The following is a 24,789-nucleotide window of genomic DNA, read 5'->3' on the forward strand; positions in this document are numbered from 1 at the left end:
TGCAAGTCATTTCTTTCTTATTTCAGTATAGGAGTTTCAATGTGGAGAGCAGGCTTTTTATGCTATTGTTTTCTCCTTCAGAGATATAAAAGGGTTCATTAATCACAACTGAATTTTATTCAGAATTGAAATTTATTAAAATCTTATTACCCAATTAGAATTGAAAATTTTTATAATTTCCTATTAAGCTAGCTCCAGTTTTGTTTGAAGACACTTGCTTTAGTTCTGCCATGATTGCTTTGCATCATCAAAATTTTGGGTATTATTTTTATTTATTTTTAAAGCACCTCAGTAGCTGCCTTTTTCTTTCCCCAAACAAGCTCCAAAAATAAGAGCCAGCCAGTCAGGCAGAAGACCTGAGTGATTTTACTCACAGAAGTCTGAGGCACCTCTTAATCAAGCTAATATGTGAGTAGTCACTTCCACATAAAGAAAGTTTTAATAAGTATGTCAGAGGCTATTGCTTAAAATCCTTTGTAGAAATCCAGATAAATAATAACTTTATTAAGTAGATCCGTAATATTGAAAGGGATTATTCTGCCAGGATGAAGGATCTTCCCTCCAAAAAATGCAACTTCTGAATCTGTTAATAACACTGATATATAAAGAAGTCTGAATACTCACTTCATCTGAGGACATTTTGTTTTTTTATCACGTGCATGGATAATAGAGTGGGGTATTTATTCTCACTTCAGGATATTGTTACTCTGACTGTAAAATCCATTATTTGGATGATTACAGCTCTTTCTGCCCATGGGGAGTTACATTTGTCACTTCATCCATTCTTTCCTGCTGCTGCTGAACGTGGTGGGAGTTTTAGAGAAATGCACTCCCTGGTCCTGGGGCTGTCAGCTGCAGACAGGGCAGGAGCCAGCCCCACGTGGGTGACCTTCCAGGCATTGCTTTCATTTCAATCAGCTCCTGTTGTAACCCTGTGTGTGCTGAGAATGGAATAGCCTCTCATGGTAAAACCACAAAAGTGTAGCAAGAGCCACCATCCAATCCGTGGTGTGTTTTATTGATACATCCAAGTGGTAGCCAATAGAAACTGATAAAAGCAGAAATGGCGAAACAATCAAATATTGCTTGCTTTTGTGTCATTGCTAAATATTTATTTCAGATTGAAGCTGAGGATATTGTAGATGTTCTGAATTTCTGTGGGTCTGCTTGTTGTCAGGGAAGAAGGAAGTTATTCATGCATGTCTTTGGATTAATTAATTATCCTGAGGCCATAGCTGCTTTTTAGCAGTGTCATGTTGCAGAGATGCCAAAGTGAAATCAATCCATGTGCAGTGACACGGATTCAACATCATGAGATCCTTTATTTCTCTTATGTTTGTGGGAGCTGGTGGAAAATAATCTTCTGGAAAATTAAGCAAACAGTGAAACAGGCACCATGAGGTGAATCTCAGGGTGGGTTGACTGACATGACATTCCCATTGCTTGCCAGGAATTCTCTCCCTCTCTGCCTTTTCTCAAAAGGCTGGGAGCATGTTCAGGTGAATGCTGCTTCTACCAAATGTATTTCTTATAAGTAAACCATGATTAGCACTATAGCACCAGACTTAGAGAAATCATTTAAGCATATTTCCATCATGGGGGTTTCTTGTTCGAACCGGTAGTTTATTTAACAAAAGGTAGTGAAGGGTGATTGTTGACAATTTTGTTTTGCAGAGTAAATTGTGAGCACTTTTTCCTTATAAAGTGTTTTCTTCAAGAAGAAAGACTATAGGATGAAGTATTTTGATGTGTTATTGGAGACAATGACAGGGTAATATTTCTCAGTTCAGTGGTTTTGGGGTTTTTTATGGATGTTGTGTATGTAAACCTACACACCTGCTGCAAAATTGCAGAAGTCTTTAAATAATTTACAACCATGTTGATGGTTTGGAAGCAGAGATGGGTTAGTCCTTTGCACAAGGGATTTTTCTCCTTTTTCCAATCTTTGTGAGATGGATGCAAGAGTTATGTGCTTTCAAATTCCAGTGTGTGTGTGTATATATATGCATATATGAATATACATAAATATATATGACAGCCAGTTTAAATTCCAGCTAGAACTGCTGGTGAAGAAGGTGCTACTTTTGCCATGGGCAGAATGCCAAAACTGTGCAGGCTGTGTTTGGTGCAATTCCCACGTAATTCTCATCATAGCCAGGCATGCAGAGCCCTGCTGCAATGCACAGGAGGCTCAGCTGCCTTGGGGCTGTGGTGAAATTCTAGGGAACCCTTGGAAAAGGGGATTCTCCTGATTCCTGGGTGTCAGTCTTCCATTATTGCCAGTTTGATTTGTATTTGGTTTTCATTTAATTTGCCTCCAGTAATATGGGACTGCGATAGAGAAATTGTATTTTGCCTGAACGAACTTCCTACTTTTGCTTTCTTTTCATATAGACAAGTTTGGGGTTTTTTTATTTTTGGGGTTTTTTTTATTTAAAGTAACCAAATGAGAAGGTGCTCAGAGACAAGTATAAATGCAACATTTTATTTTATTTCTCTTATTAATGTCAGAATTTAGGGCATATCTACCAGATATTTTACGGGAATGGAGTTCAAGCTAGGCACACAGTTCCATTTCTTGGCCTGTATATCCATCTGGAAATTGCAGTGATACAATGGTTGTATCCTCTACATTGAGGTACCTGTGTTATTTAAATAATTGGGGCTGTTACACTGTTGTACAACTTAAAAACCTGAGGCTGAATGAAAGCACTGATACAGGCAAAACTGGTGTTCAAGTAGTTTAATCAAGGAAATCAATGCTGGAAAAGAGAAAAGAAGATGCTGGCTCTGTGACCACATCAGTCCTTCTGCCATTGGCATTTGCCAGTGAGGTGACTCTTCTCTTTGTCTTCTTCTGTCCAGATTGGTAACTCCAGACTTAAGAATCCACAAATCAACCTCTTTGCTTTTGTCTTATTTTGTGACTCTGTACAAATTCTTACAGAGCAAGAATGTCAATAATTTATGATTGGCTTGGGGTAAAAGTTGAGAAGATGTTCTCCAGCCCAGTATGTAGGTGGAACTTCTGAGTTGGAGACTTCTGATTGAAAATGTTTGTAAGGAAACTGTGAAGCATATAAAAGGATTTATTGTTGAGGGTGTTTTTTTTTATCTCAGAAAGCATTTCAAAATATGACTGTCATTCCTAAGAAAGGGCGTAAATGACAAAGTATGTTTTCTTTATTGACAAGTGATAATTTCAGAATAGCAATGAAGAATCCCTCTGTGCTGCATTTTCCATTGTGATTCCAGGTTAGTGCTGAAACAGAGAGCACAGTCTCATTCTGCCTAAGGTGATGATGGTCTTTTGGGGTTTAATGAGCAAGGGGATTGCTGACTGAGAGTGCTCCTAGCAGATAATAGAATTAATTGAAATCAGAATGAGAAAAAAGCTTCATCATTAGTTTTTCCTGGGTTTATCTGGAAGAGGGAGGTCTCCCACCATTCTTTTCTGCTTAGATGACTTCCTCTATGTGCTAAATTTGCACTTCTGTATATCCATATTGCATTTGAAAAGAAGTAAAGAACAGCAAATCTTTCAATGATTTAAATTTGGGGTGGGGGTGGAGGGAGGAATCCAGCTGTCTGTGACATGATTTTATTTTTCATTTAAGATACGAATAAATATTTTAAGAAGCAACTAAAAGAACGAATGCATGCTTGAATTATTGGAAGTGTTTGGGTGGCTGGTTCCTATCCAGCTGTTCTTGGCATGTGATCTCCTTGAACTGTTCCAGATGTGATAAGGAAATCACTGGGGCCTGCTGGGCCTGCTGCAGGCACCTTCAAACTTTATTTATTTACTTTTCAAATTACTGTTTTACTAAAGTCAGCAGCTGAGCAACTTGCGGTCAATCACAGCTGAAAATGATAGCCCAGTGTTTGATGGTGCTTTCCACCCTCATTCTAGGTATTTGTGTTTTAATATCCTTGCTGTCTTTCTGTAATGAGTGATGGACTGTAGCTTGTTTCTGGATATCAGCCTTCATGAAGAAAATCTGTTACTGATTCTTATCTGTTCACTTATCTGTTACTGATACTTATTCTTGGGCCTCTGATGTCCTGGAAGCCGCAGTGGCATGACCCTTATGAAATGTGACATTTTAGTTTAAATTATATACAGCAGGGCAAATCTCTCTGTTACCAAAAGATGCAAAAAGTGATGATGCTGGCATTCTCCAAAAAAAGTGGGGTTTGTGAGTAAAAGGCTCTATATAAAGTTGTAGCATTCTTGGGAATCTTTTCAGTATTCTCAGGGCTTATTGTTATTTACTCTAAAGCTGTTCTTTGGTAATTCTCTTACAGCCCAAAAATAGGGAGCATTTCTGAGCATCTGAAACCAGCTTCACTGAGTTAGTTCACAAGATTTAAAATCCTTTTTGTAGCTTAAATTTGTATTTCAGGCCTGGTGGTGTTATGTGAATATTATCCATTTTTAATCAATACACCAATTATTTAATTTAAAACAAGTAACCATGACTTGGTGTTTCTTTTGTGATTTAAATCAATAACTTTGAAACTGTCATTTTGGGACCTTCAATGATATTCTATATTTAAAAAGGCATTTATGTAATTCTTACAGCCTCTGTCACTAAGGAATAGTATTTTAGGGGCAATGAAAAATTCAGGTAAGCTATAGAATATCCACATTATTGTAAAATGTAATTTTTATTGTAAAAATTCAGGTTTTGGCTTTGGAACAGTTACGAATTTTAAAAAAAACATAGTGGAATTTTATGAATGTATTGGAAAAATCATCTCATCTTGCTGCTCGTCTGAAGTTATTTGTTATGTTGTGCAGTCAAACATCTGTTCAGAGTTTTAAAATAGTTAGAGATGACAGCAGTCCTCTGCTGCTGGAGCATCCACAAGAGTATTGAACTGCCCCAGGATCTGTGTTTACAGAGCATAGGCTGCATAAAATGCAGGAGATTAGGAAGGTGCAGAGGGAGTTGAAACTGTAGGCAGCAACGTATTTCATGTATGTTTTATTTATGCTTGTGAAACCTGTGTTTACTGAGAGCTCGAGTAGGTGCATAAACAGGCAAACAAAAGTAATAAAGTACCAAACAACCAGCACAGTGCTAGCATAAAAAGAGCAGAAAAACAAAGTGAGTCTTTAGCTCTCTCTGCAGTTGTAGTTTTCTTTTTTAAACTTGTTCTTTGGCTAATGGAGAGGGCTCTGTCTCACACCAAGTAGGAAGGGAGCCTGATCCACTCTGCAATAAGGAAGTCATTGCCCCCATCCTTAAGGAAATCATTGCAGTTACTGAGTGTTCAGAGTGGTGTAAGTGCTCAGCCTCACGGCACAGTGCATAGGCTGAGGAGAAGGCATTAAAATCCAGCCATAGCTCTGCTGATGCTGTCTGCATCCTTGCATTTTTATTGGGTTCCCAAAACTTAATGTTCCCATGAGCGGTTGGGTCCACAGTATGCTTTAATTTTTGGATTTCATTCCACCTAAAGAGATGATCTGCAGGCTTTTCAGGTTAATACAGTGCTCTTGGGGTACCAAAACACCACGGTGGCCGTAGCCTGAATTCTGCTTGGGAGTTTCCTGAGTAGCCTTGGCCTGAGCTGCTTCCTCCCTTGCCAGGGAAGCTGGGAGGGAAGAGCTGGTTTCGCTCAGGAGGCATTGCCCTGGTGAGTGCAGCTCAGCTGGGCACATTGCCTCTCTGCTGCAGCAAGGAAATGTTATGGTCTCAGCAGATGGCCAGGAATGCTGAAACACTGATTTAATTAACTGCAATCCCACCATCAGACAGCAGCTCTTGTGGCTGCATCTGGACACTAAGGTGGAGGTGAAGAAAGCTAAGGCTCTACATTGAAAAAGGAGTCTAGAGACTAATTCTTATTTTCATTTCCACTTGCTCTGAGAAACCTCTGTTCTGTGTACATATTCCTTCTTCCCAAGGAAGGCCCAAGGCTTGGATAAGCTCGGATACACAGTGAACTTCAGAAGTGGTTTTGCTGCACTTTCTTTGTAATCCAACTAGTGCTACTTCCCTTTTATGAATCATCAAAGGCCCTCCTTTTTCTGAAATCCTCAGCTCCATACACAGAGATAGCGGGAGCATGCAGAAAGGCTATGGGTAATTGTTGAAATATAAGTGTCTTTAGGAAGAATTCAGTAAGCCTCTGATTGAGGTGGTTGAAAAAAAAATAGGTGCAATGCTTTACAAATGCTTTTATTGTGCTGATGGGTTTGGTAGTTGCTTTCCAGTAGTGAATTAGTGCAGATCACATCAGCCAGACTCAAGAAAAATGGCTTGTTTTTTTCCAGCCATCTGCTTAGCTGTAAATTGCTTTCTCCAAGCTGTATGCAATCTTTTGCTTTGCCTCTGTCTCTGCTTTAGCTCATGCTTCCTATTTTTTATCTCCTCAGGGTGCAATGTACTGTATCAATCAAAATAGGATAAAAAGGTCAAAAGTCTTCAAATGTTTTCATAAAAAGGGGGAAAAATGGAACTAATATAATCACCTCATACGTGGCATTTCATTTATGTCATTTATTTGTTGTATTATAGCTCTAAGTGAGGTGAGTTACTTTGAAAGCAATGGTGATGAAACCAGACCTCCTCAAGCTCTGGGGCATGGAAGGAAGAAAACAAGATATATATAGAGAGAGGGGGAGAGACAGATCCTAGATTGCTTTAGTAAGTAAAGGAACCTCTGTGATTGATTTCCATGATTCATGTGAGCTCTTTACTTACAAAGCAGAGGATGTTATTCTCAGATTTGGAACTCTTTTTTCTTCTTATCTGTGGCTCATGATGCTGAATGATTATTAACAGTTATACTTGAGGAAATATATTGGGCTTCAGTAAAGGTTGCTTCTCTAGAATTGCTTTCATTTTGTTTCAGGTTGGGTGAGAAGGGGTTCATGTGGGGGTTGGTTCTATGTTTGTTTTTGCAGTGGGGACTATTGTAATTGTCAGAGAAATGATCTTTTCATTGATGAGAGAATTGTTAAGGTAGGGAGACATCTCTACAGATCATCTGATCCATCCCCCTCTCAGCTGATCAGTTACTTCAGGCTGTTCGGGACTTTCCCCCTGAGTTTTGAATATTTCAAAAGATGGATATCTGGGCAACCTGTTACAATATTTTGCAACCCTCACAGAAAACCAGAGGTGTTTAAATGGAGCCTTCTGTACTTCAGTGTGGTTTCATTGTCTTTTCACTGGGTAACACTGGGAAGAGTTTCTGTGTTCTGTGGAGAGAGAAGGGCCTGGGGCTGACCCAAAACCAGCTCCAGGAAGGTGCTGAAGAAAGCAGCTCTTCCCTGACACACCCCTGTTACGTATTGACTGCACTGATTCCCCTCCTCTGCACTCTGGGACTCAGGTTATTAGCAGTGATAGATATGCAAAACCTTTCTAATTGCTTGAAATGTTTTGGTTTTTTTTCCTGACTAGAGAAGATTTTGAAGTTTCAAAGGAAAAAAAAAAAATTCAGGATTGATGGATTTAATTTTCTGTGATATGGCTCTGGAGACAGAAGCCTTTTATTAAATTGTAGATCTTTGCAGATTGAGTTTGTTTAAATAAGGCATAATTTTATATTTAATATCTGGGAAAACCATTTTTTATGAAGCCAAGAAGATATTTTTGTAGATGATGAAGATGAACAATTTTCTTGGGTTTATGATTACCATCAAAAGATTAAACTCTTGAAAAAGCATTGTTTGGAATTAAAAAATATTTTTACCTGTCTGACTGATAAAATTAATGCAGATGTTTTTATTCCTATTACTTTTGTGTAGTAGCCATATGGTTTGTAATGCAAGAAATATAGTCTAAAATCAGTGGGAAAATGTCAATTTGCAAATTCAGACACTAAGTTTAAGTTTCTTGTGTTTTGTTTTTGTTTTGGGTTCCTTTTTTTGTTTTTTAACATTTAGCTTGTAATTAGGCTAAATTAAATGATAAAGCCAGGCATGTCAAAATGGCTAAGAATAAACATAAGTAATTAATTTTATGCTTTATATTAGATCATGTTAACCTGAGACTTTAAAATGCTGATTTCTAGCCCAGGTTTAACTGAACTTTTGCCCCAGAGATATCTGTTTTCATTCATTTTGTGGATGTTTTTTGACTCCAGAGGAATAATAGAAGGAAGTTAATGTGAACATGCATTTAAAACCCATGGATTTAAATCAATAGTGCAATCTTTAAAAAGTTCATTAAGCGTATAAAAGAAACGGACAGCAGTGTGTATCTTCCTTAATGTTATTTATAAGGCTTGAGATGTTTAGTCATGATGCTAACTCCAAGTTGGTAGCATGAGTGTATTAATCTCTATTGCATCAGGTTCCATTTAAAAATTTTATATCAAATCAAATTAAACCATTTCACTGTAAGTCCCATGTGAATGCTTACAGATTGTTTAGCACAAAATAAATTGAAAGCAATACCAATTTGAAGTGCAGTTGATGTCTTTTTCTTTATGAATCTTGAACTCAGACTTGTATGAAGTAAATCAAGAGTTTTAAACTATAAGTATATGTATTCCCTCTCTTTATGCTGGTTATCTTAACTGTTTCATTCAAATATTAGCCAGATATTTTGAGACGTTTTCTTCCCCACTAAGCACTTGGTAGGAATATATTTGGGCTGCAGAACTATGGGTTTCAGCTCTTCAAGTGGATGTAATAAGGCATCATTTTGTTACTGAGTCTTACCTTTTCTCTGTAAAATGGAGTAGCATAGCTCTAAGCCAGGTTTTATGCTTTTTCCATTTTTCAAAATGGAAGTATTGTTTTGTATGAAAAATATAGTATAAATCATCTTAGCAGGATAAAATCCAAATTGAATTTATCATGTAGATCATTTAAGTAGTGGAGGGGAGTAAAGGGACAACAACTTCTAAAAGGAAGAGCCAACATATTTCAGCATTAAGCAAAAGATGGTGAGGATATTTTTCAGAACTGTTCTTTTCTATTTAGAAACACACTGAGTTGGTAAAAATAAATAAAATTAATGAGTGTCTCGTTTCTAATAAATGTGAAAGACAGCAAAGACAATCAAGAAGGAAAAGGTTATTTGGTATTATTGGAAAAAGCAAGACTGGTCATTTTTTATTTTCTGATCTATGTACTGACATTTAAAGGAACTTACTACATACAAATGGGGGGAAAACCTCATTAGAGGCACGGGTAAACATTTAATGAGTTTGTAGAGTAATTACTCCAGTCATAGTATAAATATTTTCATATATCAATTCCATGCACAAAAGTGGGATAAACTGTTTCACTGCAGGGCTGGTCTGACTTTTGAACAATCAATTTCTATATAAACGCAGTTATTTAGCTGTGCAGTTATGAGGAGAGAAATGCCAGTAAATAGCAACAGAGTGAAAATATCAAGGGTGGCAATATTTCATTTAGAATAGTCTGTAACAAAGGGAATTAAGAAATGTCCAAGGTAAGCTTAGATTAGCTAACTCAGTTAACCCTAATAAAATAACTGCTGCATCATGGAACACACCTTGGGCTGCCAAATTTTACCAAAAAGCATGGTAAATTTGTGAGCAATAATCTCTGGTGAGCTGTTTGCCTCTGTTCCATCTATTTGAATAAGCAGCTGTAGCATTATACTGAAACAACAAAACCTTGAGCTTCTGAGATGTTTAGAGAATTGAACAAGATATCAAGAGAGGTAGAGGGATGAGACTCAAGTGTGTAGTCATTGAATTTTTTGACAGTGAAAAATAACTAACCTGTAAGTCATAAAGGCACCAGTGCTGTCTCTTTGACATGTTGAAGACTGGGTCAAATGCAGAGCTGATGTTTTCCAAGTATTTTTTGGGCACTCAGCTGGCAATTGTACCTGCAGGAGCCCCCGCCTGTGCTGTTTACAGCTCTGTTGTTGGGATGCTGTGTTCCAGAGGCAGCCCTGAAAGTTCTTCTGGTTTGCTGAGTGTTTTCCTCCTTGTCTGCCCAGGTGGGAAATTACACGGGAATAGAGAGAGCAGGTTTCTTCCAGCAGCCCCTGTTTCTCTGCAGATTTGCTGCACACCAACTTGCAGTCTTTCCTCTGAATCTCTGTGGCACTACTGGCATTAAGGCCCTAAAAAAGGAGTAAAAGTAGAAAAACTCTTGAATCTAAATGGTGATGCTGAGCATGTCTGGATACTGGAGCCCTGCTGGCCTTGGCATGCCTGTGGTTTGGCTGGTACCCAGCCTCAGAGGTCATTGACACAAGGCTTTCCTCCCTGCTTGTTTGTTGTGCTTTCACCCCCGTGTTGCACCTTGCAGCTGTTCCTTCCCCCCAGAGACAGGAGGGGAATTGAAAGGGGAGGAGGGAGAAATCTTGTGGGTGGAAGACAAGCCAGTTTAATAGGGAAAACAAAAGCTCTCTCCATGTGAGCAAAGCAAAACGAGGAATAAATTTGCCAATTCCCATCCTCAGGCAGGTGTTCGGCCACTCCCAGCAGGAGATGGCTGGGGAAGACAGAAATCAGAAGACAGAAATCATCACTCCAAATGTCACCCTCTTCTTTGTCCTTCTCCCAGCTTTTTTGTAATCCTGAGCGTGGCACTGTGTGGTGTGGTCCCTTTGGTCACTTGGGGCCAGCTGTCCTGGCTGTGTCCTCTCCCAGCTCCTTGTGCACCCTCAGCCTCCTCAGTGCCAGAAGCAGGAAAGGCCTCGTTACACTGTGCAAACACAGCTCAGCAGCAAGGAAAACATCCCTGTATTATCAACTCTGAATCCAGCACAAATCCAAAATGTAGCTCTGGAGCAGCTACTGTGAAGAAAATGAGCTCTACTCCAGCCAAAGCCAGCAGTTTCTGTTCTGTGCTCCAGAACAGAACAGAAACTTTATGTCCTGTTTCTAGAAAGGGGCTCATATCCTGCATGGCAGTGGATGGAAATGCCAAGATTTGCTTTGTTCTTACTTGATATATTAATATTTTAGAATCTCAATCTAAAAATGAAAATTAGAATGTCCTAAGTTTTCTTGTAATCAATGTTTAATGCATGTTTCATTAACCTAGCTTCACTTTATAAAAATTCTCAGTATTTTTTCCTGGAAAAAAAACATAATGAATAAGTGAGCTTGACTATACAGGATTTCTCCTTTCTGCACAAAATGACAAAGGTGTATCTATTTTATTACCCAAATGGCTTTAGTGTTTACCTTGCCACCATTATTGCATATCTCTTGATAACTTTACCTCAAATAATTCCAGCCACAGGGAAGGCTGTGCTGATCTTGTGACACTGCTATTCCAGCAGCACTGGCAGGGATGATGATGCTGTTCACTGACAGGCTGAAGGTCACACAAAGGGAGAGTGGGGTGGCTTCTGGAGCTGAGCTGCTGAGCAGGCAACCTCTGTTTTTTTCCTTCTGAAGGTTTTAGTCTTCAGAAATTAGTTCCTTTGAAATAAGAATGAATACAATCAGAATGACCTGTTCTGCTTCTTTTTGTGTGTATGTGATGGGGAGGATTTTGTAGCACTGTCTACAGGCAGTGTGAGCTCTGCTGCCTTTCTTTCACCTGAATTCAGAAGAGAATTATCAGGAACACATGGCTGAGTTCAGTTCAGTTGATTTATGATTAGGAGTTCAAGAGAAGCAAATGTATTCATCAAATTTCCTCGGGACGTCTTGTCAGAGACTAATTCTAATCCACAAAATGATTTTAAATGGGAACAATGACTTTCCTGATTGTTGCTTTCTGCTGCCATTATTTTGAAAATGGAATCAAGAAAGAGTCTTGTATGTATGACCAGTATGTTCTGGCAGCAAGCATGTCACATCTGTGCTACCTATTGGAGTTACTGTTATTTCATAATACTCCAATCCTCAAAGTTTTCCTTTTTGTTGGGCTTGGCAGGTGGTGGCAGAGCATGGGTGGCTTCTCATGCAACTGCCTACTTTTACAAAAAGTGTTGAGAAGAGATGAAAATTGTTCATTCAAATGTAGCAGGTCCTTTTGTGAACACTATTCTTTTCTGTGCATAATTTTATCTTAGATAGAAAATATCCACATTCCTGGTTTTCCATTGGGGAAAAAGTTCCCATTTTGCACAAGTAAATAATAATGTCACTGATGGGTCAGGTACTATCTGTAGTCAAGGAGTATTTCCTGCAGCTAATACACACCCTGTGGTCTGAACCATGCTCATCCAAAGCCCACTAAATTACAAATATTTTGGCTGGTGAAGCTTTATTAAGTTGCATTAATAACTCATGGACCAAAACACTCGATTCCCTAGAATTTTTTGTGGTGTGGGTTTTTTTCAGAAGGCTACATCTATGTAGTGAGACTTATGCCATAATGTCATTGCAATACATAGAGTTTTCAGAAAAAAGAATATTCTGCACAAGACTAAAACTTTATGTATAATAGGGCAACATTAAAGATTTTTAGGTTTTTTGTCAGCAATTTTATAGATCTACAGAGAGTGGCCTGTTTGAATTTTAAAACTAGTCTTCCTCTGGGCTCTAAATGATATTTAATATGCTAAGGAAGGGTTATTCTGCAAAATGTTCCTCTGTTTGAACTTTGGTAGACAATTACAGTGCATGTCAAATTGTTCTTATCTCTGAAATGTGATGTGTGCAGACCCTATCTCCTACCTTGAAGTCAGGGACATGGTTTGTGTAGACCATCTGGTAGGAGTTAAAGATACTTTACTGACACGTCTGAGTGGCTCCAATTATTTTTTTCAAGCCAGGTATAAAAACAGGTACAAAGCAAATGGCTCACTGAACTACTGAGGGGTTTTGAGTTCCTGTCTCTGTAGGTAAGCACTGGCTTGATGTGACCTTGAGCTTTTTAGCAGAGGAGTCTGTGACAAGCAGTATTCCATGTAGATATTATGACTAGACAAGCTGAGTTCCTGGGTGTATTTTAAATTTTGTCAAAAAAATTAAATAGAAAGTTTTGCTGCCATTTGAAAAATGGTCTTTGTTATGCAGGGCCAGGTTGGAAGTCTTGCATGCCTTTGCCATGATAAGCAAAGGATCTTTTGTGCTTCTAGCTTGGGCTTGAAACAAAAAAATTAATTTCTCTGAGTATTTTTGGTCATACTATTGAATTGGGAAATATTCCCAAAAATGTATTTGACAGTTTTTGAAAAAAGTCCAGGGCTCTGTTGCTTTTATTAAGCAGCTGGAAGCCAAAGATTTTAATGTTGGACTGTAATATTTGTGGGGAGGAAAGTGGGAAGAGACGCATCCAGCAAACCTGTGAAGCCACTCAGGAGTGAGTTTGCACCTCTCCTTACAATTACCTCATTTGTTGTTATAATTGTCATCTTTAACAAATGGCTCTTGAAGGGCACCTAACCCCATGATACCAAATATAAATCTTACATCTTTCAGTCCTTTTATTGATTTCTTAGATACTTTTTTCTAACTAGGTCCCTGGTAGATGTTTTCAAGAAGAGTTTTGAAGAATTTTTATTTATAAAATGGCAATCTTGGGCAGGCTTAATATAAAGCAAGGGTCTTGTTTTCATTTGTTTTTTTCAAGTATTGAAGGTGGCTTTCATCTGTGCTGTGTGAGGCTTTGAATATGGTATGAAATCACTTTCCATTTATTCAAAATCTTTCTCGTGGCTGATGACTGCCGTGCATAATGAAAGACTGTGTTCATTTATCATCCATGGTAAATCATTGATCACAGAGGTATCTTGTGGAGAAACCTAATCAAAGCTTTTCAGTTTTTCTGGCTGGTTAAACTCAGAACAGCAAAGAAATGATTGCTCAGTTAGTTGGTTAAACATTTGGGTTATTAGATGATACTCACAGACCATTTCTAAGGTTTTTTTGTGGTTTACAGATGTGGTTTGTTGTTAAGGAGATTAAGGCAGGTAATTCTTATCCCTTGAAAAGCACAAAGACCTTGTATTGGTGTGAACTGTTTATCCAGGTGTGGATATGCCACAAATGAATTTGATAGCAAGTAACTATCAATAATATATTTATATCTCTTTGGATACAAAAGCTAACCAGAGTTGTAAGTGAATTCAGTAGTCTGGAACTGTTATGTAACAATTCTGCTTAGGCTATGTGCATTGATTAGGAATATGAAACTTTCTGGTTTTTTTTTTTTTTTTTTTTGAGGAAACACCTTCAAATTAAAGAAAATTTGTCTGTTGTTGAGGGAAGGGAAATTATCATCAGTTCAGGTGCTGTCATGGATGACTACTGGATGGCTTGAATGGCTTTACTAACATATCTTGTTAATTTTATTTCTTGTTATGGCCTACCTGTTAGGAAAGACAAAGAAGGCAAGCCATCTATATCAGGAGAGGAATGATCATTCAGTAGTTCCAGCATAATTATGGATGAGGCATTTAAGTCAAATGCACAGAACTCCTTTTCAAATGTTAAAAGCCTCATTTAGTTTAGTGGTTCCTACAGAGGATTTATTTACTAAAGTGTCCCCATTTAGTTTCTCCAAGACTAAAGGATCCTGAAACAATGGAGTCAACGAATTAGGTGGAAGTTTTAGTATCTAAATCTGGGCAGTGTCTCAGAGTTTAGTAGCTGTGACCTCTACTCTTTATGCCATCTACTGAGAGAGCATAGCAGTCCTTCCCTGTTTGAGAGCTGCACTGGCAATTTACATACTGAAGAGTACAGTGAATTGTACCAATCATAAATATGATTTTTTAACAATCGGACTATAATTTCTCTATGATGTTAGAGTGTTTCAGCTGGACTGGTTCCACAGAAAATAATGTAAAAAACCCCCTTTCTTTACTATTCTTTGTCTGCCTTCTCAAGATAATTTCCTTTCTGGTTACTTGCTCTACCTATTTTTAATAGTTACAACATTTTTAAAGAAAGCTGACAGACACGTGGGTTTTTTGATTTTCCTTTTAAAGCTGATGCTGTCCATTCTGTAAGGGTTGTACTATTTCTCTAAGGAAAGAAAAAGAAGAAGCAGATAGATACTTTAATTCAGTCACATAATAGATTGCAAGGTCTTAACAAAATCAAGTTAAAACTCTGTATGAAACTTTTATTATACAGTAAGTAGCCTCTCTGTTGTGGGGATTATCTAAAATTGCCTTTTCTGAAAGGACTAAAAAAAAAAGAAAAATAGGAGGAGGGTGAGTGTCCTGGATTATTGCTCAGGCTTTCCCATCTGAAGGGATTCATGAGTATGTCCAAAGCAGTATGTCTTTAGCCAGTTCCTTATTGGATCCCCAGTTTGTTCTTTTTAATACCATGCATTCATGTTACTTTAATTTAGTGTGGTTTTATGTGTTTATATTGAATTTAGTTTAGTTTTGGTTAGTAGGTTTTATGTTGGCACAGCACAGACCATAGGGGTAGAACTTGAAGAAAGGGGCTTCTTCTCAGAATAGATAATACTCAAATGATCAGGACATTTCTGCAACATGGAAAACCTGGCTTTGAGTTCCTCATGCTCCATTCTCACAGCAAAAACTGAATGTGAATCTCCCACCTCAGGTGGGTTCCTGACCAGCAGACTGCAAACTACTGATTTTCCTGAAGGGTTCTTTTCTCTCTGGTTTTGAGCACAGTGTTCTCACCTGTGATCTGGTGGCCTGATCTGCGGAACCAAGGAAGCTTCTTTTCTACTCAGACTGGCTGCGTGTCTTGAATGACCAGATGTCCTGTCTGACCCTCACTGTTAAGATTAATTTTTCCTCCCTTGTGAATAAAATCTTCACCTAATAACAATCCAAATAATAAATGTAAATTTCTATGTATGCCAGCTAAGGTCATTCTCCTTGCAGGCACAGAAATCTATATTTAGCTTACCTGCAGAGCAAAGGAATTATTTGTCATTGTTTACAGTATATTTCAGGCTAGATTGTGGGACAGCCCAATGGCCTATATAATGTCATGGCTTGCTATCATAGATTTATTGTAACTGATTCTCTGACCCAGGTTAAAGAGTATTGCATTCTCTGTGTGAAAATAAATACTTGATCGAAATTTATAGACCATTAGAATATTTTCTTATCATGATCTTGGATTTCTCTCTTAGAGGATAAATAAGAGCTGCAGTATGTTCTCTTACTGGCATCTGAATCTTAGTGCAGGGGATATAATGGTGTCAGGAGAAAATAATTTGCAACTGATCCACTGAGATGGATCATTCTAATTAATATCATCTTTGAGACTGCCAATTTGCAGTTTTACAAGGGGATGGAAATGTGTGTTGATTTGGATTCACTGCAAAAATTAAATTTCATTTTTCATAGGTACTATTAATTCCATCTTTCAAATTGGATTACTCCTGTTTATGAGACTAGAATCAGATTATAGGTTCATATAAGTTAATCTTTTGGGCACTGAGCTATTATGACTTTTTTTTTATTTAATATTACAGACCACCTTTGGCCTATGACATGCTTATTTTTCTGGTGTGTAGTCCTACAGCTTTCTCTTCTGGTGTAGTCTGTCCCTGAGATGCCACATGTTATTTTCAAAATTTTCATTTGAAATGAACTTGTATACTTTATTTTTCGCAAATTCTTTGTGCAGAAAAGCCATTTTCTGCTTACTTCTTCACATGGTCAGAGGCAATGTGATCACCACACTTGGGGAAAAGGGAGAATTGTTTCCATTTCAGATGGATGGATATCAGAGAGGAGGAGGAAAGGGATGGGGATTTAGTGCTGCCTTCTTTCCTAGCCTCTGCAGTTTGCTGCTGCCACTCTCTCTTCTGCATCCCCACCTTCCTGTCCCTTGACAAGTAATATTTAGGCATAATAGGGGTGTGGAGCTTTATATGGAAGTTTTTGGGGAAAATGTAAGTGGTGATAGTATTGGCTTCTTGGCCTAAAGTTTTATGTCCTGCCCTATGTTTTCTATGTAGGTTCTCTTTCTTCCCTTTTTGCTGTCTTAAATCTATTTTATTATTCATCTTTGTTTATTGTGCAATTTGCTCCACCCTCACCCCCATTCACTTTACTTTTTCAAATGAATCCAGCATTAAAAATTAGAGTGCTGTGTTAGTCTTATGAGTGACACAGTCATCTATTTGAAATGTCCCTTGGCTCCATAAGGTTGTACAAGAAACAGTTTTGGAAAATGTCCACAGAAAGTGTCTGTGATCTATTTGACTAGAACAAACATGTATTAGTACTGTTTAACATTAGCAAAACAATGAAAGAATTAATAAAGTCTCTTACTTATTTTTTCATAGTTAGGTGCAAATGTGCTTAAGTAAAAAGGGAAAAAGGCTTCTCACGAGGAATGAGAGATGTGTTTCTGCCTGCAAGTTTTCACACAGAGGTCATTGTGGCTGACTTCACAAAGTGCAATGCACAATGCAGTTTGTTACTGGTGACCTCAAAAAATCATCTGGGAAAGCACATTGCCAAAAAAAGAAGTGAGGAAGACATGATGAAATAATCTTAGCTGAATTTAGCACTTATCAGGGATATGCTGTTTGCAAGCATTTCAGCAGTGCAGAGTAGCTTTACCTGTGCTTGCCTTTTCATACCGTGTAATCAGAAGGATTTAGCTAATTCCATTCATACAGTACAATCCTGATGATATTTTTGGTCTAGAGCCTAGACAGACACACTCATTTAGGTGAAAAACTGAATGCAAAAAGAGAATTCCTTTTTTTTCCCTATTTACTCTGCAAAGGGGCTGCAATTAACACGATTTTTAGACCCCTTTGCCATGGTGTGCATTAAGCCCAAGCCTGCTGATGCAGTGCAGTGCTTCAGAAGAGGAGAGGAGCTGTTCCTGGTGCTGGAATGGATCTTAGGCTGTCCTCTCCAGCCTTTACTGCAGGGGTCCCACATGCACATCATGCTTTTGCTTCCCTACAGGCAATACTTTATCCACATTATTTTTCTTTTCTATTTTTCCTTTTTTTTTTTAATGGTGTCTCTAATAAACATTAGTTTGTCTCGGAATTGAGTGATCATTTCTGAAACCATGAGCTGCACCTAAGCATTTCTCAAGGTTTCTCTGGTAACTCATGGCTTTTTTGATGCATCCATAAATATGTATTTGATCATTCACACTGCATATGGCAATATTGAGTGACCTCATTTGGACTTTGCTGAACTGCTGTATGTGTCACCACAGTGCTGCTTTTGTAGGGTTTTCTGCAGTGGGTTGTTGTGCTCTCTTACCTAGAGGTGTGATACCAATGAGCAGCATGTGTGCATATCACATCTGCCTATTTAGGACACATGGTAGATGATTTAGCTGAGATGATGGGATGCCACATGATCAACTTTTATCATATTGTAGCATTATAACTGTCAAATGTATATTCTGCAAGGCTTAAGGGCTTAACGTGCAAAAGTTTGAACTCAGGTGTCATAATGGCAGAGCAATTATTGCTATTATTTGCTTTCAGAGATTCAAAAAAGAATTTGTTAAGGGAAGTAGAAGACTTAATTTTTATCTTTGCTGAAAAACTTAATGCAGTTTAAAAAACCAAGCTATGTTTGGCCATCAAATTCTAGAATAACTGAGGCTGAAAAAGCCCTCTAGGATCAGTAGGTCCAACTGTTAACCCAAACCCATGTCTAAACTGTGTCCCGCAGCACCACATCTACACAGGTGTGGTGTGGGAAACCTCCAGGGATGCTGACTCCATCACTTCCCATGGCAGCCTGTTCCAATGCCTGGCCACAGATTCAGTAAAGAATTTTTTCCTAATACCCAATCTAACCCTTCCCTGGTGCAGTCTGAGGCGATTCCCTCTCATCCTGTCACTTCTTACCTGGGAGAAGAGACCAACCCCACCTCACTGCACCCTCCTTTCAGGGACCTGTAGAGATCAGTAAGGCCCCTCCTGAGCCTCCTTTTCTCTGGCTAAACCTCCCCAATTCCCTCAGCACTCCTCCTTTGTGTTCCACTCCCTTCACCAGCTCCATTGCCCTGCTCTGGACTCGCTCCAGCACCTGAATGTCCCTCTTGTATTGAGGGACAGAGAGCTGGACACAGCGTTCAAGGTGCAGTCTCACCATAGTAGGTATTGTCTGAGTGTGAGGTTATGGTGTTTCATTAAAAGATTGTCCTTTGGAGTATCATCTACCTCTGTACTAAATTTTGAAAGAAACACATTCCTCTTGTGGCACGTTTGTCAGAGGTACAGGTAAGTGAAAACGTCCACGCACACCCACGAGCACGGGGCACAGCTCTTCCAGGAGATACCACTCTGTGACTCTCTCCTCACATGCTTGTATGACCAACAGTGTAGCATAGAGGGTCTTAAGTCTGTAATATGGGATTTATAACCGGGGCAGGTACAAATGTGTGTCAAAAAGTGAATAGAAAATGCTCATAGAAAGGCAAGAATCCCCACTAGGGCAGGTTGTACTTAAACTTTGTATGAGGTCTGCCAGCTCCTCTCAAGACTGTGAAGAAGGGTTTCTTTTTGATGTGAGGCAGCTTCTGATGTTTCTTAATCAGAGGCAGAAGATGCATGTGTCAGTACCTGAGTACATGTGGGCTTCAGTTTTTCTGACTAGTGGACAGTTTTAATTAATTGAACATTTTTTCATTGACCGATAGCTTATGGCTGCTGTCATGGGATCTGAATGAAACAAAACCTGAACAGTTTTTTCAAATCAGTTATTTTATAGACAGGCAAGTACTGGGAGGAAGCTGATCTCCTAAGCAGTACCTCATATCCATCAGGGAGAAAGGTCAAAAAGGAGGTGTTGAAATATTATATGTATGGGGGTTTAAAATCTTACTGCAGATTTTTACTACATTTTTGGTCTGATGGGAACATATTTTACATATTTTCTCACAAATGTTCTTGAGTCAGTGCTGGTGAGATACACTTCTCATTGAACCATTAATTTATAAAATCAAAAGTGTATTAAAAGGCAACATTTAGAGGAGGCCTGAGTACAAACATTGTGAAGGAACAGATAACTTCTTCTCCTGACATTATCACATCATTCAAGCTGCAGTTGTCAACCCTAATGAAAGCTGGTGATGCTGATTTGAGCATATTGCTTATGTGATGTGCAAGAGCATTGGGAGATAAGGAATCCCTGGTGCTATCATTTATAATTAAAGTGTCCATCACTTTCCTCTGAAAAACTGCTTGACGAATAAATAATTAAAGATCCGATTCTGATACGCTTAGTTAAAATGAGACTTCTGAGAACAGTTCAAAAGCAGCAAATGGAATTTCTTCAAAGTAAGGCTTCAAGATAAATAATAGTATTACAATCTCAGTCAAAGCCAGTTCTTGTTTTTGAGGCAGGAGGGTATTCTGGTTTATGTGCTTTAAAATCTAATCTCACAGGCATCTTAAACTTCCTGCTTGCAAACAATGCCTGGTGATGTCTATCTAAGCACAGTATAAACTGGTATTAAAATTAATGGCTAGCTTTTTCAGACAGCCAAAGAGAAGTTGTCTGTCTCATGTTTTGTGCAGCATGGAAGCTTTATAAAGTGCTATGTTACCTGAAGAGTTTATTTTACTTGTAGCTATGCATACTTTATACTGGTTTTTTCTTTGGTTGTTTCACTGAATTGATGTATAAAAGAATGGTTGTGCTAGAACAATGTTTGTTTTCCTAGTTTCTAAAATAATCGAAAGGTTTGAGGGGAAATTTTTTGAAACACAAATGATTTTACCTGCTTCCACTGTGTTCCAGTAATAACCATGCTCCCATTAGAGTGCAAATAACTTGCGTATTGTGGAGCTGTGTTGGCAGGGTTGGTTTGGTGCCTTGAGATTAACCTTTCACTGCCGCATGCGTATGTTTGTCATTTATCCCCTTTTCCTCAGGTGCAAAGAGGGCTACCAAGGAGTCCGCTGTGACCAATTTTTGCCGAAAACCGACTCAATCTTGTCAGATCCAAGTACGTCAAATGTTTTTCTTCTATTTCCAATCCGTGCTGGAGGCTGCTCTTGCCGTGTGAGATGACCCTTTGCCTGTAGTCAGACAGTCCCTGCTGGGGGCCACTGCAGATGTGTGATGCTCTTGCTGGTAGGGTAAAACCGCATCATCCAGTCTCTGTTCTTGTGAAACGTGTGCTGCTCCAGCAGGGGACACGGTTCCTTATGGTTTGGAATAATACTGTCCCTGCTTAGAGCCAAAACATTTGTGTTTCTCTCCTTTCGACTCAACAACAAGTAAAATTACATAATCTAAAAGGAAACCCGGTATAGAGTGCAAAGTGGTTCCTTCAAAAGGAAATAAATGCGCATTGTGTGGCACCGAAGAGATTATAATCTCCTTAGAAGCAGTTTATATCAGTTTACATGGAAATTAATTATTTTTCACTTGGACAAGTGATTTGTTGTCTATTTGCATAAAAAATAATAAAGATGTACTTTCAGATGTGGAGGCAAAGTAACTTTCTACATGTCAGAATAACATTGCATATATCTTCTCTTACTCCACTGTTTCCCTTTCCAAATTCTCTTGACTAAGAGAACTATGCCAAAAATATTATCGAAGATTAATTTTTTGAAGGCGAATCCAATTAATTATGTTTATCTTACATTTTTAAATGAAGTGACGTACAACAAAGGGTCATATCCAATCTCTTGGTTTTGTTCACATACCTGGAAACTGTAGCATATTAAGTCATCTGATTTTGAGTACTCTTTAAAATTAGATTTTAATTGTTTTGGCTTGGTTTTTTTTGAAGAACAATGCTTGTTTTTTTAGTCTTTGTGTTTTTTAATTTATTTTCTTGTGCTTTTCCATGTGAAAACCTGTTTCCAAAAGCACCTGTTGCTTTGTAGCTCTCTGTGTTGTGTAGCTCCCATTTTGGTTTGCTTTGTGTTTGGTTCATTTTCTCCTTAGCTTGACCTTTAATGGTAAAGTGCAGAGCTTGTAGTGAGCAGGCAGATTTTACCTCAGCCAAGTTGTATGTGCATGTGTCAGTACAGAAGCTGTGTATATGTCAAGGAAAAAGGTAGTTTGTGTTCTAGAAGTGTGGGAATGGACTGTTGATGAACAACAGTTCTGTCTGACCTGGTTTTCACAGGGGACTCTGGCTTTACTCTCTCAAGAGTAGAGGTTAAATCCGTGCAGATCCAGCACAAAGCCCCAAAAAGCTCCCAGATTAGGCTGCATCTAACAAGACCAAAAGTCCCAAACAGTGTTTATCTGGTGCAAGACAGTATTTTTGTTTCTTTCTTTGTGTTGGTTGCTTCTCTTCAGTAGGAGATCCTTACTCCAGTTGAGTTCTGGCTGGATTGTTTCCAGAGCAGTTTTCAGCCACATGATAGTGAGGCTAAGTGCTCCTGAAACAGCCTTTTTATACCTTCTGAAAACAAAAACTGTTTTTTTTTTTATTTTGTTGAAATTTTCTTTCAAAATGGTATTAGTTAGAGTATGTAAGGAGGAGGGGCTTTGGCTTGACATTGTCATGGGTCCACTGGACACACCTGTGGCCCAAAAGGAGCCTCTCTTCTGGAATGAATGAAGAAGGTTAACATGAGTTAGATATGTTTCTAGTCAGTTTTTAAATTTAACTTATATTTGAGTCTTGTCTGTTTTCAAAAGAGGAAAAGACAGGTCCAGTTCAGGTCCATTTCTGTGTGCTGGCATAATGTGATATATCTCAGTGTACATGTGTACACATGCACTTGTTCTAAGGATGTCGAGCCTGGAAGGAAGATAATTAAACTTTCTGCTGCAGCTGGACAGTGACAACATCTCGTTCAGGAGTTAAATCAGTTCTCTTCCTTCTGGTGAGAGGAAAAAAAAGTAATATCATGCTGATAAGTAGCACTCAGTAGCAGAAGTGTTTGTAATTTGCATAACCTGAGGAGTGTAAAAAGTATTTGACAAAGTAGTCAAGCACAGTATTATCATTTTCAAAGGCTCTGGGTTTGCACTGCCAAAACTTAGATTTGTGGTTGAATGTGTTTGGATTAGAAAGAGAATGGCTGAAGGGTGAATTTGGAGGTGGCTTTAGAAAGAAGCAATTTTTTTAATGCAACACTAAATTTCTGAAAGCTGGAAAATGCGATGAGGGCTCTTTTGTCTGGGCTGCACGGAGCCAGCACTGGCTGGTGTCAGTCAAGCCTTATGAACAAGTCCAGCACATTGAGTTTCATGGGGTTGCTTAGGGTGTTCCTGGTGGTGAATGTGCTGTTGATGACACATCTGCTAACATTCAGCTTATTTGAAGTTTGCATGCATGAAGTACTGAAGCAATGTTCATGTCTTACCTAGCCTGTGATACCACAGGTTGTATTTTCAGAATATACCCTTGTCGTGACTGGAAAGTGAATCTGCACCAGTCACTTCATAAATAGCAACAGTTTTGTTATAAAGTTGTTACTTATGTACATGGGCAAAAGCATCTTTTGGTTGTTGTTTTTTAAATAGCCTGCTAAAACAAACCAAGGTTGTTCAGTGTAGCTGTTATTTGCATATCATTTGCATAGTGGAAAATAGTGTGTTATGGCCCTGCAATACTTTTAACACCAGCTTCTTACCTCATTCTAGATGTGTATTAGGCAGGTCTTGACTTTGCATCACAGATATAAATACAAATTATGTATTACTTAATATGGATTAATGAATGCTAGATCACATCCATGTAGTTTAATTCAAGTAACTGATGAAGGTATTTAAGATCGTGTTTTCAGGAAACACTTTTTGAAACTACTAGATGGTGTTTCAGAGCTCCTGAATTGGCATCCATGGTTTCTTGCAATCAGATTTGCCACCTGCTACCTTCCTTCAGCTCAAAGACAGGATTCAAGTCCTAAGAAAAAAAAAATTTAAAACACACACAGACCAATGTCAAAACACTCCAGGCACAGGCTCTGTGACTGGACCTTTAGGTGTCACAGATGTAACAGCTTCCACTTTCCTTAATATCTCTATTCTTGACAAGATTTTCTGGCTATAAGAGAAAGTTATTAAAAAAGAATCCAAAACAATCCAAACATAAGTAGTTTGAGAAGTTTGGTAATCTTGAAGTATGAGAGAAACTTGCCTAAACTATGGGAACCTCAGACATGTGGGAACCTAACAAAATAATAATGTCACCAACAGGGGAAAAGGCTGCATGGCAAAGCCACCCAGGCTCACAGGCTCAGTTTGAGGAGGAAATCTGTCAGCCATGCTAACAGTGTGCAGGAGAAGTCCCTGAACTCTCTCTCTCAGTCATCTTCTCCATTATATGGAGGAAATAATAATGGGACAAAAAGAACAGAAAGAGCAGTCACATGCTGGAAGGAAAGTATATTTAGAATGTTATTTCAGCTTTCTTTGTCTGGGCTACCTCCTCTGTAAATACAGCTAACAGCAATGGTAGAACACTTCTATTTTCAGCATTTTAAGTACAACCTTAATACAACTTAATGCACAAGAAATTTTTCTGTAGTCCTGTGTGTATCTGTAGGCTTGGGAACTTATTTATGGCATAAGTTGTAGAAATGTACTCCTGTACTGTCCTTTATAGTGTTCTGGAGCAGACCTGCCTAGCCCAATGAGTCCTGAAAGGTAAGTTGTATGTAGGCTGCAGATAATCTGCTTTTATACTGAGGCAAAGTAAAACCTTTAGAGCTTTGTCTGTTCTGTGGGCATATTCCAAAGTGGAGAATGAGACATTGAAAATGAGTTTATCACCTTACTTCATTTTACCAAATTGCTCCTTTTTACCTATAAGTATTTTGTTCTTTGCATTGAAAGCTACTTTTCTATGCAAATTGTGTATTTCAATTTTACACGGTTCAGTATTAATTTTTTCTTCATCATATTAACATTCCCATTTGTCCCATTTGACTCAGAAGCTTGAGTAAAGAGGGATCCTCTATTAAATATTGAGAATGTTATCCAATCCTTCTGCAGAATAAATGCATTATTTCCTAGAAGAGTA

The 24,789-nt window shown here is 38.4% G+C and overlaps 1 protein-coding gene across 1 annotated transcript in view; it reads left to right on the top strand.

Annotated features, from left to right (window-relative positions):
• NRG3 (neuregulin 3) overlaps nt 1-24,789 on the top strand; it is a 335,008-nt gene that overhangs the window by 218,987 nt on the left and 91,232 nt on the right. The window contains exon 3 of the mRNA XM_059477250.1: nt 20,726-20,799. Coding sequence (XP_059333233.1) covers nt 20,726-20,799 — 74 coding nt within the window. The remainder of the gene's footprint in view (nt 1-20,725; nt 20,800-24,789) is intronic.

The sequence above is a fragment of the Ammospiza nelsoni genome, chromosome 8, assembly GCF_027579445.1.
Source record: "Ammospiza nelsoni isolate bAmmNel1 chromosome 8, bAmmNel1.pri, whole genome shotgun sequence".
Classification (NCBI taxonomy): Eukaryota; Metazoa; Chordata; class Aves; order Passeriformes; family Passerellidae; genus Ammospiza; species Ammospiza nelsoni.